We start from the raw sequence: 19,209 nt of genomic DNA on the forward strand, positions 1-19,209 counted from the left end.
TACAATGACCTCTTAGTTCTGGCATGATAATAATTATAAATATTATTTAATATTCACAACAATCAGAGAAGGAAGTACATTTTACAATTGAGGAAAATGAGGCAAACTAAGTATATTAACTTGCCCAGGATCATAAAGCTAGAAAGTGTCCAAGGTTGGATTCAAATTCAAATATTCCTGATTCTAGGCCCAAATCTCTATTCACCCTACTACCTATTTGCTTCTGATAACTTGCTTATTAATTCTAGTGTTGGGGTAACAGTTCAGTTTGAATCTCTACCTAGAGATACTAAAACAGCCACTATATATATATTTTATTTGTAAAACTATAATAATAATATAATAAAAATAAAAATAAAAGCTATAATAATAATATAATAAAGGGAGGAGTGTGGTCTTAGGTCACCTTGAGGAATACTTGTGGTAGGGGTACATCAGCTTTGAGGAAGGGAGACCAGGAAAGGACAGTTAGGTAGCAGAAAAACTAGGAGAGAAAAATAGTAAAACAGTCTAATGAGGAGAGAATATCCAGGAGGAAGAGTTGATCATCAGTGTCAAAAGTTTTAGAGAAATTAAGTAAGAATTAATAAGCAGTCATTGGATTTAGCAGGTAAACAAAATACTTGGTGACCTTGGGAAGTGCAGTTTTGTTTGAGTGAAGGGACTGAAAATCAAACTATAGGGAGTTGAGAAATAAATAGGAGGTGAAATGTAAAATTTTTGAAGGATTTTTTTCTAGTGTCCTTCCCAATCTTGCAAAGAACATTGTGATTTGGTACCCTCAGATTTGAGCTCCAAGCTTTTTCTAATCTCTTGGGGTTTCTCTGAGGTAGGGGGCTGTATGGGAACAGTTTACTAGTAGTCTCATTTTCAACTTGGGCTGGGATTCCCCAGAGGAGACATTGGCTATTTGCTATCACTTGATCAGTCAGAAAGTCAGGCCTGGCTTGTTTTTCTTAGTCAAATTTCTTGTTTTTCTTTTCAATTGTGCCTCTCTCAGGAGACATGGGCACCTGCTAGCATTAAATCTTGATGACCAGAGAACTTGGAATAGGTCCCAATCCTCGAAAGATCACCTTCCCTAAACTTTTTGGTTATGTCTTCCTTCCTTCCTTCCTTCCTTCCTTCCTTCCTTCCTTCCTTCCTTCCTTCCTTCCTTCCTTCCTTCCTTCCTTCCTTCCTTCCTTCCTTCCTTCCTTCCTTCCTTCCTTCCTTCCTTCCTTCCTTCCTTCCTTCCTTTCTTCCTTCTTTCCTTCCTTTCTTCCTTCTTTCCTTCCTTCCTTCCTTCCCTCCTTCCTTCCTTCCCTCCTTCCTTCCTTCCTTCCCTCCTTCCTCCCCTCCTTCCTTCCTTCCTTCCCTCCTTCCTCCCCTCCTTCCTTCCTTTCTTCCTTCTCTCCTTCCTTCCTTCCTTCCCTCCTTCCTTCCTTCCTTCCTTCCCTCCTTCCTTCCTTCCTTCCCTCCTTCCTTCCTTCCCTCCTTCCCTCCTTCCTTCCTTCCTTCCTTCCCTCCTTCCTTCCCTCCTTCCCTCCCTCCTTCCCTCCCTCCTTCCCTCCCTCCTTCCCTCCTTCCCTCCTTCCTTCCTTCCCTCCTTCCCTCCTTCCTTCCTTCCTTCCTTCCTTCCTTCCCTCCTTCCTTCCTTCCTTCCCTCCCTCCCTCCCTCCCTCCTTCCTTCCTTCCTTCCTTCCTTCCTTCCTTCCTTCCTTCCTTCCTTCCTTCCTTCCTTCCTTCCTTCCTTCCTTCCTTCCTTCCTTCTTTCCTTTCTTCCTTCCTTCTTTCCTTTCTTCCTTTCTTGTGGTTGGGGTTAAGTGACTTTAATAGTAAGTATTAAATATTTAAGGCCAGATTTGAACTCAGGTCCTTCTGACTTCAGGGCTGGTACTCTAACCACTTTGTCATATGGCTTTCCTTTTGATTATATGTCTAAAAGAAACTTGCCAGCTGGAAAGAAACCAATTTTTTTTCCACAACGTTTTAAATCTATAAAATACTATAAAGTAATCTATGACTTGATCCATTTGAGGGATGCATATGTCCTAATTTGGTGTATCTGCCTACATATTAATAGTAACCCTATTTACTACTCTTATTTGCCAACTTTTATTTTCCTATTAACCTGTTTTGTTCAACAAATATTTACATAATTCTCCTTTTTTGGAAGGCACAGTGTTAGGAACTATGGGAAATAGCAAGAAGAATAAGACATGGTCTTGGTCCTCCCTCATGGAGCTTAGGAGGGGAAAAAGCCATTTCTTGTTACAAATAACCTTATAAGGTATAAGAGAAAGTACAAAAGGAAAATTATAAAATCCTGTGGGAAGATGAGAGGAGCTGTTGAACTCTCAATAAAAACAGTGTGTAAAGAAGAAAGATTAGAGCTTTGAGATATTTCAAGAGTTAAGGGGAAGCATAAATATTTGGAGAAGTCATCGAAAGTTACTGTAGGAAAAGGTAGAAAGAAAATTAATTCATGGGAAGAAAAAGTTCCAAGAAGGGGGAGATAACAATGTAAAATTTGTCCTTCTCATCATTCCCCCTCTCTTGGGCTGTCCTCCTGATCTTCCCATAACCCTTTCTCTCAGTAGCCCTTAAAACTTTAGAATTTTCCAGATACCTTAATTAGCCCTCTGCTATTATTTTTTTTATCCCTTAAGTCACCTCTTCTACTCCTTTTCCTCCATACCCAGGACCTGAACTTCCTCTTTTTACCGTTCTCCTCTACATATACTTATCAACTCACTTCCTTTTACATCTCAACCTACTACTCAACCCACATCTCAGTCTCTTATTACTTGGACGATCATTATCATCAAAGTACCTTTAATACGTCTATGATATGTTCATATTTCCAACTGACCCAATGACTGCCCGATAGTCACCTCTGATTTTTTCCCCTCCTTTTGTACTTCAGGTGGGTATCAACTATCAGCCCCCAACAGTGGTGCCAGGAGGGGACCTGGCCAAGGTTCATCGGGCTGTCTGCATGCTGAGCAACACCACTGCCATTGCTGAAGCCTGGGCCCGACTGGATCACAAGTTTGATTTGATGTATGCTAAACGGGCCTTTGTGCACTGGTATGTTGGTGAGGGCATGGAAGAAGGCGAGTTTTCAGAAGCCAGAGAAGATCTGGCTGCTCTGGAGAAAGACTACGAAGAGGTGGGGACTGACTCGTTCGAAGATGAGAATGAAGGGGATGAGTTTTAATTATATACATTCCCCTTATTTATTGTCTATGTTTGCTATGTATGGCCTCTACTCAATGAAATATGATTTTCCAAAGAAGAAATGCCTGACTCACTGGAATGGGTACCTGGAAATAACATTCATAAGTTAGGTAGTTGCTAATAGGTTCAATAATGAACCCATTTTTCACCCAGTCAACCATGTCCTTCTGTATGTTCAACCAACTTGTGGGTCACTGTCCAAAGGCCTGATTTCAATGCTCCAATCAAATCCAATGTACATCTGAGTTGGGGTGTAACCAATAGTTTTATTTTGCAGTTCAGGTTTGGATCAACAGCTCAAGGTAATAGGGACTGGGTTATGTGTTTGTTTTTAGGGGAAAGCAGCAAGGCCTGGATATGGGGACAGAGAAAAGATTATGAGATCCTGTGAATAAATCAATAAAATTAAAGGAGTACTTGAGTCTTCCTCTATTTGGGAGAAATTAAATAATTGGTCATTTTCCTCAATGTAAAAATATCCGGAGGATATTCTGGGTTCAAATGTTGATTTTCCTGTTTACTTTCTACGTAACCTAAGACATTTATCTTTCATGTCCTTAGGGTCCTCATCTGGGAAATAACATGCTGGATGCAATTTCTTTCGCCTCTAAATTCAAGGATAGCATTATTTCTCTTTATCAGCCACTCTTTCATTATTTCTCTTTATCAGCCACTCTTTCTTCATCATAGAAGATCTGAGATTTTGTTTTTCTTTTCTTTTTTGGGAGGGTCACACAGCTAGGAAGTGTTAAGTGTCTGAGACCACATTTCAACTCAGCACCTCCTGACTTTAGGGCCAGTGCTCTATTCACTGCACCAAGTAGCTGCTTCAATTTAATATTTTCTATAACTGATTGAGTCTGGGATTGGTGAGGCTGGGAAGCCTATGACTTTTATTCATGAGGGTAAAGACATATTTATTTCCTCTTCAGGCTACTTAGTTTCACTCTATGTCCTTGTACCCTGACATCCAACCAGCTGTCCTTGAAAATTCCAAGGAAAATTGATGGCTAGTTTTGGGGAAAAGCAAATAAAACTCTCAGAACAGCTCAATATGGAACATAATTGGAATAGCATTATCCTTTTATGATATGGAACTGGGAGTAGCATTATCCTTTTATATAAAGGACATACATTTTGTTTTTTACAATTCAAAAGACTTAACTTACTAAATAAGAAAGGGAGGGAAATTCTGATTATTCTGACCTTCAGCTGCTGAAGTAGATAGAACAGATTCTACAAAAGCTGTTTATTATAGGATCTCTTTTGGTCTCCTGCTCACCATCATGTGTCTGCTTCACACAGTAAGAAAGCTTTTGCCTTGCTCTGTTTCAGTGATTCTTAGATTTTCTGCCTGTTGCTTAATTTTCTGCCTGTTAATCATGGTTTAATGATTCCATCTTTGGGATGCTGTTTCCAATTTATCCTCCAGCTTACTAGGATATCCTCTTCTATTGGTCTCTACCCCCTTTTCACCCAGTGCACCCTGCATCTTGTTTGTCCTTCTTCAAGGTGACCATGACTTCAGGAGGTGATGGTATGACATGCAAGTGAATTGGATATAAGTAAGGGAGGGCTGTGCAAGGTCATCTGCCTCACTTTTGTCTCCAGAGCGATCTGGGTCCAGGGGCCAGATATAGATCAGGACACTGGAAATGGTTCTGGGTCAATGGGAGCCTTTGGCCTTTTTAAGCTAAGTTCTTCCACAGGTCTCAGTTTGACGGAGGCAGTACCCATTCAGTGATTAAGGCTGGGTAGCAAGAGAAGCCAAGAATCTCTTATGTCAAAAAAAAATCTAAATGAATAAATTTGGGAAGGAAAGATCATTTTGAGTCAATCAGGATCTAAAAAATGACAGAATAGGGCTTGGCCTAGGACCTATTGGTGGTCAACCAATGAGAATTCAGATTGGTTTTGGTTTAAGATATGACCCTTGAATCTTAACTATTTCTCGGAAAATATACCCCCCCCCCAAAAAAAAAAAACAACACAAAAAACCCAACATCATCAGGGAGCTAATGGCAATTACTCACTACTACAATAAAAAGTCTCTTCCAAAGTATTGGGAAACTTCAGGCAAAGACACTTTTTTGATACAACTCCCATGTCAGAAAATGTAATTAAATGTCATCCATAAAAATCTCTCCCACATCACCCTTTTCCAGACTTCTTCCTCATGGAGCAGTGGAATTTTTCCTTCTGTAGTGTTATCCAGTCAACACCCCATCTTATATGCTGAACAACATCATAAACATCATGGAGCCTTGTATATAGCTAGATCACACTTGTTCTGACCCAATCTAACCCAACACACATTTAGTTATAGGTCTACTGTGTGCAAGAAAGGCATGTGGAGGCAGTAGGTGGTTCAATGAGCATGGAGTCAGACAATCCTGAATTTAGATCCAGCCTTAGACACTTAGTAGCTGTATGACTTTGAGGAAGCTGCTTAACTTCTTTTTACCTTAATTTTCTCAATTGTAAAATATAATAAAAATATCTACTTTACTATGAGATAGGGTTGGATCAAGTGAGATCTTTCTTCCTTCCTTCCTTCCTTCCTTCTTTCCTTCCTTCCTTCCTTCCTTCCTTCCTTCTTTCCTTCCTTCCTTCCTTCCTTCCTTCCTTCCTTCCTTCCTTCCTTCCTTCCTTCCTTCCTTCCTTCCTTCCTTCCTTCCTTCCTTCCTTCCTTCCTTCCTTCCTTCCTTCCTTCCTTCCTTCCTTCCTTCCTTCCTTCCTTCCTTCCTTCCTTCCTTCCTTCCTTCCTTCCTTCTCCTGAGATTTATTTGAAAAGAACCATCCTCTCTCCCTTCCCTGAATTATTTCACTGTTTTTTTTTTTTTTTTTTTTACATATTCAGTATGGTATCATGAGAGAATATTTTTAAAAGCACTTAGCCTAGTGCCTGGCACATAGTAGGAACTATATAACTGCTTATTCCCTCCCTCTTTTTCCTCCTTCCCTTTTGCTAGGTGCTGATACAAAATGAAAATAAAATGAAAAGTAGTCCTTTGTTCAAGGAGCTTCCATTTTATTGGGAAAATGTAACATGTAAACAGAGAAATGTTTGCTCAGTCATTTTCAATCATGTCTGATTCTTTGTGAGTGACTTTTGAAGTTTTCTTGGCAGATACTGGAGTTTCTTTCTCTAGCTGATTTTACAGATGAGGAAACTGAAAGAAACAAGGTAAGGACTTGTCCATTCACACAGCTAGTGTCTGAGACTCAGGAACAAGAAACTTCCTGACTCAGGGACCTGGCATTTTATGCACTATGGCACCTCCTAGTAGCAGCGAGTGTAAAGTAACCCCAGGTGGCCTTTGGTTCTATTGGTTGAATGTAGATTCATTGAAAGTGCACACTAGTTATCCTCCTGGACCTTCCTTTGCCTCACTCTTAGATCTTTCTTTAACCAAGTTTGGGGAATTGTTTTCTGATCCCACTTCCCCTTTATTTTGGGGAAAACAGTAGTTTTAAAATTTTGATTTCTTTCCTCTGTACCATTTGCCTTTTAAAATGTTCCTAGCTTAAATGCAAATTGCAAGAGCAATATATTTGGATTCATGAAACCTGTGTGCTAAACCTGACTCAGACCTAACTATGTAACTTTTGGCAACTCATTGAATTTTTTTCAATCTAGTTCCCTCATCTCCAAAATGGGGTTCATGATACCTGTAGCATGGCTAATTATATCCTGGCTGATTTTTAAGGGTATATCCATTGGTGGGGGTTTATAAGCAATAGACATACTCACATAGAACATATACCCAAAGATCCACATGGGGATGTGTAAAAGTATATACAGAGACCTCACAGGAAGTAGATAGATATAATTCTAATCCAGGACCTTTCTCATTTAGAGAAAAACAGAAAAAAACCTCTGGGCCCATTCTCCTGCTCTAAATATTGGCTAGTTTAGAGAGGTGATTTTTAGGTTCAAGATACTTTCCTTGATGCTATTTTTTAAAGGAAGAGAGTAATCTAGATTTATACCTTCAAGCTTAACTCCTTCCCCCAAATGCTAGTTTCACAAAAGACAATTACAATTAGTCTATAATGATTAAAACCATTTATCCAAAAAGAAATCAGAGTTCTGCAAATTGAAATATAACAGAACACAAGTCTTTTAGATAGGAATGAACTGACATCTTGTTCAACCAGGGGACAAGTCCAATCTCTTGCAGAGGAAAATTTCTCAAAGCCTCTAGACAGACAAGCTGGAAATCAGGAACATATTGAGAAACTGTTTTCTGCAAGAGTCTTTCTTTTTCTCCTCCCCAGACTTAGTGCTGAAGCATTTGGAATTGAATATCTCATTTTCCTCTGCCCAAACCCCAGCACCACAGCTCTTGCCCCAGAGCCTTGGGACTATATCCTGATGAGTTGGATTTTATTATATCTAATTAATCTCCAGACTGACTGTCCTTCAGCTAAGCTACTGTGCTTTTCAGTGTTGTTCTTCATATAGTAACCGAACCAATGCTACAATGCTACAGTTTCTGGAAAGGAGTCAATTGACTTTCCAGATCAAAACTCCCCCTCCTTGGTCACCACTATCTGTTATCTTCCATAATAATAATAATAGTTTATGTAATATTTTAATGTTTACCAAATGCTTTACAAATATCTCATTTGATTACTTATCATAAAATGATCTCACATAATTTTTCCATAAAAATCAAGAATAAAGTAGGAAGAACATGCCATAAATAAAAATTTTGAAACATGGCAAAAACAAAAACAAAAACAAAAAACAAATATCTAATTTGATCCTCACAATAATCCTACGAGATAAATGCTATTATTATCTCCATTTTATAGCAGTGGAAACTGAGGCAGAGAGAGTTTAAGTGACCTGCCCAAGATCACACAGCTAGTAGGATCCAAGACCACATTTAAACTTGGACCTTCCTGACTTCGGGTTCAGTGCTCTAGAATGTAAACTTCTCGAGCTAATAAACTGTTTTTTAAATTTGTATTTGTATTCCTAGTACTTGACACATACTAAGCACTTAATAAATGCATTTTTTCTTTATTCTTTCATTCATTCATTCATTCAGCAAGATGCCAAAACACTATAAGAGGCTAAAGAATTAAAGAGGAATAGCAAAACAAATGAAACCACCATGATGATTACTTTCTTTTCATTTTCTGCCAACTTTAACCTTCCTGCAGTACACACGGGGAAAAAGAAACTTAAAATATTCTCCTTTTTCTCTCTTATCCTGCCCTTAACATGCTGCCTCTTAAAAGATAATGTCCAGTGGAACTAGTAAAGAAACAATCCAATCCCTTCACTTTCAAAAGCAAACTTTTTAGTATAATGGGAAAGAAGAATAGAAGAATAAGAAATAATGCATATTAAAAAAACAGAATAAAAATGGGATGGAGAAATTAAACAAGGGGAGTCATTCAATAACAGCTTAATATAGCTTTATATGTTTCCATGGTTGAATAAATTTCATCAAGAAATATAAAAAGGTGTAATGGATAGAATATTGTCCCTGAAGTCAGGAAGAGTTCAAATCTGGTGTCAGATACTTTCCAATTGCCTCACCAAATATATATATATATATATATATATAATTTATGTCACCAGCAATTTTTTTTTTCCCAAAAGGACAAACCACATTTTTTTTCCTGAGAAAAAGCAATGTAGTATAGTGGAAAAGGCATTGAATATCTACTTAAATCTACTGAATAATGCTTATGTTGAACAAATACAGTTTAAAAAATTATTATTACCCAACTTAATTTATAGATTTAATATAATGCCAATCAACATGTCAATAGGTTATTTCACAAAATAACAGAATCTTAAAATTTTATGTGTAAAATTATAAATAAGAATAATAAAAAAATGAAAAGGAAAGCTGGGAATGGAAATATTTTAGGTCAAAGGACCTGAATTTGAATTCTAACTCTGTTTTTGCTATCTGTGTGACCTCTGACCATTTATTTAATCTTTCTGGGTCTCTCCTGTAAAACAAAGGGATTGGACCAGATAACCTCTATAATATTTTGTGACTTAAAGCCTGTGATTTTATGTTCTTTACTAGGAAAATAAGATTGACATTCCTTTTCACAGAATTCTTGAAAATTTTTATTCACATTAGGCTTTCTTCAAGTAACTTTCCTCAAGGTAAGTGTTTTTTTTTTTTTTAATGGTAAATTTTTACCACTTAAATGGTAAATGGTAAAATAAACCCATAAAGAACCAGACTCCATTGAAAGGATTAAATATACTCCACAGAGCAAATGCTGTAAGTTCAATTTAAGTCAGTTCAGTAGATACCTGTGAAGTTCCTGCTAAGATAAAAATGGCTTAGTCTTTGCTCTTAAGTCTAATAGCAACTTGATAGAGCATGGACACAAAAAAGTGTGGTGCAAAATAGGATATGATAGAGGCAAAAGAAAATCAGACAAATGCCACAAGAAATATCAGAAAGAAAAGATCCCTCTTCCCATTGTAGTGATGATAGAGTGCCAGAGAAGACCTCAAAAAGGGGCTGTATTTCAGTTGAGTAATGAAGAAAGGAAAAGTCTTCAATAGATGTAGGTGAGGGATAACCATTGTAGGCATGGGGCATAGGGCAATAGTATGCAATTAGGAAAGGGCAAGAGAAGAGGGAATGGAGTTCCATTTGGCTAAAATTTACAAGACAATGTGAAGGAGGTAGTATGTGCTGATACCCCATTATAAAAGGGAGAAATCATGTTGTGAAGAGCTTTAAAAGCCAAAAAACGATTTTTATATTTTGTCCTGGGGGTTTTGGATGGCAGCTGCAGTTTATTGAATTGTACTTTAGGAAGACTACTTTGAAACATAGACTGGAGTTGGGAGAGAGTAGTGACAGACTAATCAGGCTACTGCAATATTCCAGATGTATAGTGATAAGGTCTTATGCCAGGTGGGTGGCAGTATTATAAGAGAGAAGAGGGAGTGTCCAAGAGATAGTGCCAATGTAGAAGTGACAGAACTTGGCAATAGATTGGATATGTCAGGAGTTGGAGGAGGGTAAGAAAGTATGAGAAGTTAATGAGAATAATGAGAACACTTAGGTTGAGATCCTGGATGACTGGTAGGATGGTGGTTTACTCAACAGTAATAGGGAAGTTAAGAAGAGGAGAGGAGTCAAGGGAAAGATAATCAATTTGGTTTGGGGTGAATTGAGTAGAAGATGTCCAAGGACATTCCATTGGAGATATTTGAGGGAATTAGATAAATATATCTGAGAGCCATATGCATGCAGATGATAGTTGAATTTATGGGAATTGAAGACATAGCCAAGTAAAATAGTATAGAGGAAGAAGAAAAGAGGAGTCAGAACAGGTGAGGGACATCTCAAATTTGTAAACGTGACCTAGATGAAAGTCCAACAAAGAATTCAGAGAAGTTGTTATGAGATTTCACAAAAAGCTAGAGAAAAGAAAGTATCAAGAAGAAGAGGTGATTGACGTTGTCATAGGTTTCAGAGAATTCAAAGACTAAGGATTGAGAAAAGACCATTAGATTTGGCAATTAAAAGATCATTAGTAACTTTGGAGAGAACAATTTTAGTTGAATAATGAAATGAAAAGATGGTAAGACAACTTGCATCCAGACTTCCTTAACTTTAAGGCCAGCTCTCTCTGGCTGCCATTCTGGCTCCCCCTCTAATTCTAATCTCTATGACTAATTAAAATAATTATAATCCCTCTCTTATGTATTATTGCTGTTTTTCAATCATTTTTCAGTTGAGTCCAACTCTTCATGTCACCATTTGGAATTTTCTTCACAAAGATACTGGGATGACTTGCTATTTCCTTCTCTGGCTCATTCTAAGTCAGACAAGGTTAAATGATTGTCTCAGAGTCACATAACTACTAAATGTCTAAGGCTAGATTTAAATTCAGTTATATGAGTCTTCAAAACTCCAGACCCTATATTCTAACAATTCCTTTACCTAACTGCCCTGAGGACCCTTCAAATATATAGAAACAATTATATTTCCCATTAATTTTTCTCTTTTCTAGTATAAACACCATTAATCTTAATTAGTTTTTAATATGACAAGTTTTTTAGATTTCTTACTATGTTCAAGGTAATGTCTAGTTTGCCAACTTAATGCTTAAAATGAATTGATAGAAAAGAATTTTGCTAAATGAATAATAAAACATGTAGTAATATCAATTAAGAGGTTTGTTGTTTCCTAAATTCTGGAAGTTCTATTGAACCTATGTGCCTAGGATGTACGTTATCTGATCCCTCCCTTATGAAGTGAAAGAAGTACAAATACAGATGTCTCAGGATATTTAGCTTGCTTTCTATATAACTGGTCAAAGTCTCAATTCATACAGGGGCTTGGAAATTGAAACTTTGGAGTCCTATATTAAATTGAACTTAGGGTGGTTGGTGGTTTGTCTGTAATGTGTATAAATTTCAATGTTATACAGGAAATGCCAACTATAACAATAAGAGAAGAAAAAGAAACTGAAAGAATTAGAATACGCAATGAGGTAACAAAATTAACATTTTTTGCAGATGATATGACGGCATATTTGGAGAATCCTAAAGAATCAACTGAAAAAAAAAAACTAATTGAGATAATTAACAACATTAGAAAAGTTACAGGATATCAAATAAACCTGCATAAATCATTAGCATTCTATATAATATCAATAAAATTCAACATCATGATATAAAATGAAAAATTCCATTTAAAATAACTATAGACAACATAAAATAGTTGGATCAAATAAGACCAATGTAGTCAAGATCAGAAGGAAAGCAGAAAACTTGGGGGAGAGGGGAAGAAATTTACCATGTTTCTCTGCTAAAGATTTCATTTTGCAAATGTATAGAGGACAGAACTAAATTTATAAGAATATAATTCCCCAATTGAAAAATCATCAAAGAACATTAACAGGCAGTTTTCAGATGAAGAAATCAAAGCTATCTATAGTCATATGAAAAAATGCTCTAAACCACTATTGATTAGAGAAAAATAAGTTAAAATAACTCTGAGGTACCACCTTATATCTATCAAATTAGTTATTATAACAGAAAAAAAAGGCAAATATTGGAGGGGATATAGGGAAATTGGGCACACTGTTGGAGTTGTGAATTGATTCAACTATCCTGAAAAACAATTAGTATCTAAACTTAAAGGTTTATACAATTGCATACCTTTTGACTCATCAATACTACTGTTCTAGATCTATATTTCAAAGAGATTTTTTTAAAAGGTGGAAAGAATCTACATGTACAAAATATTTATAGCATCTCTGTTGGCTGCTATAAATTGTCAAAGAATTTAAAACGAAGAGGATGTTTATAAACTGGAGTATATAGAATACTATTATCTTATAAGGAATGATGAGCAGGATGCTTTCAGAAAAACCCTGGAAAGATTTACATGAACTGATGCATGAATTTACATAATCTTACAAGAACTTACATGATCTGATGAAAAATTAAGTGAACAGAGACAGGATAACATTGTATACAGTAAAAATAATATTATATATTAATATATAATAATTAGTACTAATATATTAATATATAAAACTAATATATGTTAACTGTAAATGACATCTATTTTCAGCAGAAGAATGATTCAAGACAATTCCAAAGGGCTCATGACATAAAATACCATCTTCAGAGAAAGAATGGAGTCTGAGCACAGATTAAAGCATACTTTAAAATTTTTCTTTCTTTTCCTTTTTTTTTTGGGGGGGGGAGAGGTGTCTGGACTAATGGGCAACATAACTAATATGGAAATGTGTTTTACATGACTCTATGTAAAATTGCTTGCCTTCTCAATGTGTTAAGAATGAAAAGGAAGATGAGAGAAAATTTGGAACTCATTTAAAAAATAAAACAAATGCTAAAAACTTTTCACATGTAGTTAGAAAAAACAGAACATTAAAAAAAAGAATTTGCAAATAAGTTGTGCTAGACATGCCATCTAGAATGAAATAATATAGCATCAAATATGCATCAATATATAATAGAAGAATGATGCTTAACTCCTTGTCTCAGGCAATCCCCTTACAATGTTATGTTCAGCAAATATACAGCAACAGTCAGGCAATAGACAGGCCACTTGAAGGCTTTAGTCACTACACTGCTAGTTTACATGAAGAATATGTTACATTAGCACATACATAAACAAAAGCATAATAAAACAAAATTTTGCTTAAACAGGAAGTAATCACCACATGTATCAATAAACATAAGCAATTAGATTCAAGGAATGCATTGCTTGGGTAAAACATTAGTATTTATTATCTACTTGGCTATGTGAATTGCAATTTCCTGTTTCCTTTCGGACATCCTGAAGTATTCTGGAACCTGATCACAATCCTTATCAGAACTAATGCCTCGTCTATGCTAGGCTGGATGATAGTGTTACCATGTTTTAAGGAGTGGATCTATGTCCTAGAAAAATTAACTGTTGCAGAATAGGTGTTGCCATTGCCACTCTATTTATTCTCCTCTGAACACATATAGGTAAATATAAAAATTAGCAAATTTAAAAAAGTTGCCCATAGTTCATTTGGGGCTTTTGTTTGTTGATAATAATATATGTCTATGCCAATTTTTATTTCTTAATGTATTTATTTAAAACTTAAATGCAAGATAAAAAAATTAAAAAAAGAAGACTAAAAAAACAACAGAAAAGAAAATTTATCATGTCCTCAGCAGAATATTGGGGAAGATTCAAAATACATAGCAATAAATTTCCATTTCAAAAAAGCATATGTAATAATAGAAGATACTATATACATAGCTGTCCATCTTTCATTTGCTTCCTTTTAGGTTTTCTTTTGTTTCTGCTGTATACTTTTTATTTTATTCCTTTTTCTCCTTTTCCTCCCTGCCACCCCCTGTAAGCAAGCTGCAATTAAGCACAGGTGTATTTATGTATTTATACACTATAAATATATATGCACACATACCTACATACACACACACACATACATACATATATATATATATACATACATACATACACATATACATATATCTAAGACAATATCAATATGACTGACATATAATGTGGGTTTCTCTTGATTGAATCTTTTAAAAGTTTGACTTTAAGATTAACTAACCCTACTTTTATTTCTAATAAATTCTACTCCTGATTATTGTTATTATATTTGTGTATATCTCTTATTTCTGATCCCTGGTAACTCTTCTGTTTTACTTCTACCCATTAATTTACCTTATTATTACTTAATCTCCCTGCTGTTTCCTCTCCCTCCTTGGATCCATCCCTTTTCTCTTCTCCCTACCCAGTCCCTTTCTCTTTACTCCATCCCTACAAACCTTATCCCACTCTTGTTAATCTAAATGGCATTCCATACCCCACTTTATTCTATGTCTCCCTTTCCCTCCCTCTTTATCCCTTTCTCATTAATCTACATACCTTATCCCACTCTCATTCATTTACACTCCCTTTTATACCCTGCCTTATCCTATTTATTCTCCCTCTTCTCCCCTCATTTCTTTATAGATTTTGGAGGGTGCTGTATCCTTGATGTATGTATGTATACACACATATATATTATATATACACATTCCCAATGTGAATTGGTTTTCAGAACTACCAGCCCTCCACTCCCATTATTCATATAACAAAATTAATATTTTTAACCTTTTTCCACATTGTTTTGTTTTTTAGAGTCACATCATACTTAGCTCTATGCCAGTCTTTCTTTTGGACCTATCCAATTACTAATGTCAATCTTAGACATATGGTTTACATTTCCACATATAAAATATAAACAATTTGTTCTTACTGAGTCCTTTGAAATTAGTCTTTATTGTTAATTCTCCCTATTAAATTTTCTATTGAGTTCAAATTTATTTGAGACAAAATCCTGAACACCTGGCAATCATTGAATGTCCTTTTAAAAAATTTTCATACAATATACTTAATTTTGCTAGTTATATATTTCCTACTACAATGCTAGTTCTTTTGATTTTTGATATATAGTATTTTAGAACCTGTGATCTTTTATTTGTAGAAATTTTATTGTAGAAATTCTGTGCAATTCTAATTGTAGCTCCAGTATTTTTAAATTGTTTTCCTCTCTCTCTCTCTCTCTCTCTCTCTCTCTCTCTCTCTCTCTCTCTCTCTCTCTCTCTCTCTTTCTTTCTTTCTTTCTTTCTCTTTCTTTCTCTCTCTTTCTATCCTTATTTTTTTTCTTAGAACTGACATTGAGTTTATAGCAGCCCTTTTTTCTTTCTTTTTTTATTAAAGCTTTTTATTTTCAAAACATATACATAGATAATTTTCAATATTCACCCTTATAAAACCTTGTGTTCCAAATTTTATTTCCTCCTTTCATCCCCTCCCCTCCCCTAAATAGCAAGTAATCCAATATGTTAATCATGTGCATTTTTTCTATGTATATTTCTACAATTATCATGCTGCACAAGAAAAATCAGATGAAAAAGGAAAAAAAATGAGAAAGAAAACAAAATTTAAGCAAACAACAACAAAAAGAGTGAAAATATTATGTTGTGATCCACACTCAGTTCCCACAATCCTCTCTTTGGATGCAGATGGCTCTCTTCACCACAAGACCATTGGAACTGGCCTGAATCACCTCATTGTTGAAAACAACCTCGTCCATCAGAATTGCTCATTGTATATATAATCTTGCTATTGCCATGTACAGTGATCTCCTGGTTCTACTCACTTCACTCAGCATCAGTTCACATAAGTCTCTCCAGGCCTTTCTGAAATCATCCTGCTGATCATTTCTTGTAGAACAATAATATACCATAACATTCATATACCATAACTTATTCAGCCATTTCCCAACTGATGGGCATCCACTCAGTTTCCAGTTTCTAGCCACTACAAAGAGGGCCACAATGTTTTCTCTTCTTGATCTTTTCTCCAAATCTGTTGTTTTTCTTATATTTCACATTCTTTTCTGTTAGGATTACTAAGTGAGAACTGAGGTTGTCTGGATAGTGACAAGGTGAGAATTCAGGTTTTCTGGACAATTACAAGGTGAGAACTCAGGTTGACTTGATAGAGGGGGCAAGCTCATTGGCTGGGGTGGTTCTTCCCAGAAGCCCTTGCATTATCCCACACCCATTCTCTGGGAGAATAAAAGAGAGGACTCTCAGAGAAAGAAGAAGACTCTCTGCATTACATCAGGCCTGACGGGGCTCTCTGCAGGAAGGGAAGTCACTTCTCTGGACAAGAGTTAACAGCAACTGCCTGGAGACAACGGTTCACTACAGGAAGAAGAATCTGTCTTAAAGATTTGAGTAGAAGACACAGCAGATCTCTTCCCAGAGAGCGATCCAGCAGCTTCTGGAGACGACAGCTCGCTACACTTTTCTATTTTTTCATTCTTTGTATTTTGTTTTATTATTTCTTAGTCTCTTATAATTTCACTGACTTCCTTTCCTTTACTTTTCAAAGAGTCATTTTCTGATTTTCTTTTTCAATTGGTTGACTTTCTTTTCATAATCTTCTTGTGTTTTTTGGATTGATTTTTTTAAAAGTTTTAAAGTTTTTTTTTTAAGTTTTAAAGTTTTTCCTCAAACTCTCATTTGATTTTTAAAGTTTTTTTTTAAAGTTCTTTTATAAATTATTTTTGGTCAGGTAGCATCACTTTTTTGGGGTAAGGGAAGCATTTTTTATTTCAGTATTCTCCTCAAAAGATGAATCCTAGTCTTCCCTATTCCCATAGTAACACTAATGCAGTGTTGGTGGTAGATTTTTGAAGTGATCCAATCATTCTGGAGAGCAACCTGGAACTATGCCCAAAGAACTATCAAACTGTAAACATAAAACATGTATATAATATATAAAACATACCCTTTGACCCAGTAATATTTCAAAGTCTATGTCCCAAAGAGTTTTTTTGAAAGGGAAAAGTATATATATATATATATATATATATATATATATATATATATATATATATATATATATATATATATATATATATATATAATTATAGCAGCTCTTTTTGTGGTGGCTAAGAATTAGAAATTGAGGAAATGTCTTTCAATTGGGGAATGGCTGAACAAATTATAGTATATGTTTATGATGGAATATTATTGTGCTATAAGAGACAAACAGAATCATATCAGAAAAACCTGGCAAGCCTTACATGAAACGATATGCAGTAAAGTGAGCAGAACATTGTACACAGTAACAACAATATTACATGATGAAGAGCTGTGAATGACAGCTATTCTCAGTAATACTATGATCCAATACAATCCTAAAGGACTCATGATAAGAAATGCTGTCTGTCTCTGGAGAAAGAACTATTGTCTGAATACAGATTGAAGTGTGTTATTTTTCATTTTCTTTTCTTTCTTTCTTTTTCTTGACTGTTTAAGTCTTCCTGTACAATGACTCATATGGAAATATTTCACATGACTGTCCATATACAAATATATCTGATTGTTTGCCCTCTCAGAGAACAACAACAAGAAGAAGGGAGGGATAAATTTTGGATGTAAAACTTTAAAAAAATCTTTTAAAAACTGTTTTAATATGCAATTGAGAAAGAAATAAAATACTATTTAAAGGAAAAAAAGGAAGAATGATAGTGATAAGGTGTATCCCATCCCATTCTCAATTGGTGAGAATTTCTTCTTCTAAGAATTTATATTTTTAAAACTTTTTCATTCCATGTGGCTTGGAGATTATTGGAATCTATCAAAATGTTCTTAAATTTTTATGTTTCAAAAAAAAATCAAAGTTGTTGAAAGTTCATCTACCCCAACATAGCCCCACTGGTATGCAACAGTGTTAAACATGGAAGAGATGTTAGACATAGATAAGCTCAAGCTCCTTTACAAATGAGATCTCAGAAGTCCAACTAAATAAGTAAAGTGACCTCTTTAAGGTTGCACATTTAATTATTTAGAACCCAAGTCTTACAACTCCTTGCCCAGAGTGTTCTTTGCATGAGAACTATGCCTTCTCATTTCTCCTTTTTCAGACTGTTTGTGGCTATATTATCAATTTTTGAGAACATTCTATCCCTTCTGCATCCTGTCAACTCTTATAAGATAAGATTTCTCATTAATAAGAGTCTATATTTTTTTTCTTTTTAAAAATATTGGACTACTTAGCATCTAATCCTTTACTCTTTTTCCTGGGGGAATTATCCTGTTTAACAAAGAGTAAAACAGATGAAGACAGCAATTCAAACAATCAACGCAATTATGTGCCATGATATATGCAATATCACACACTCTATCTTTGCAAAGAAGGGAAGAATGAAACTCACCTCTGAGTTGAGTTTGGTCCTTAGAATTACACTGCTCAGTTCATTTTTATTGTTCATGCCATTAAAATTGTGTATATTATTTTCCTTATTTTAGAGTTCATTTTTGTTTTCTGATGCTTCTGAGTTTTTTGTATTCTCTCTCTTTTTTTTTTTTTTTTTTTTTAAGGTGAAATGATATTCCATAACATTCTGGTTCCACTACTTGTTTAGCCATTTCCAGATCCATGAGTTGTGTAACACATACATGAGTACGTAAGAGAGACAGAAACAGAGACAGAGAGACAGAAATAGAGAGAGAGACAGAGAGAGACAGAAAGGGTTATGAATATTCTATGTAGACCATGATTTATTTTCCCGGAACTTTTATGTATACGTTATAGACACAGCACCTACACACCCACGTAAAAATACTTATGTGCACAGTGTACATCAAACTCGTGGCCGAGATAAAACATACATCCCACAACTCTTCTCTCCAGTGCTATAAGCTCCAGCGTACGTGGACGCGCTCTAGGTTTGGAGACAGAAGTGGGATGGATTCCCCAAAGACTGGTGCAGAAAAAGGGCATTTTACCTGACTCTCCTCCCCCTTTCTTTTCTGCTGGAACAAATCTTGCTTCTCAGCTAGCCTAGGAGGTTGCGGACAGCGCCAGAATAGCTCGTTGAGTTTCACTTTCCATTCTAGGAGAAATCAAAACTCAGCTGAGCTCACAGTTGCCCTCT

General features: G+C 35.5%; 1 protein-coding gene across 2 annotated transcripts in view; it reads left to right on the top strand.

The window, feature by feature from the left end:
- The window catches only part of LOC141542439 (tubulin alpha-8 chain), a 29,410-nt gene extending 25,778 nt beyond the window's left edge, over nucleotides 1-3,632 (top strand). For both annotated transcript variants that reach the window (XM_074266840.1, XM_074266841.1), the window contains exon 5: nucleotides 2,909-3,632. In XM_074266840.1, coding sequence (XP_074122941.1) covers nucleotides 2,909-3,202 — 294 coding nt within the window. In that variant the 3' untranslated portion in view covers nucleotides 3,203-3,632. The remainder of the gene's footprint in view (nucleotides 1-2,908) is intronic.
- Nucleotides 3,633-19,209: the final 15,577 nt, after the last annotated feature.

The sequence above is a fragment of the Sminthopsis crassicaudata genome, chromosome 5 (assembly GCF_048593235.1).
Source record: "Sminthopsis crassicaudata isolate SCR6 chromosome 5, ASM4859323v1, whole genome shotgun sequence".
Classification (NCBI taxonomy): Eukaryota; Metazoa; Chordata; class Mammalia; order Dasyuromorphia; family Dasyuridae; genus Sminthopsis; species Sminthopsis crassicaudata.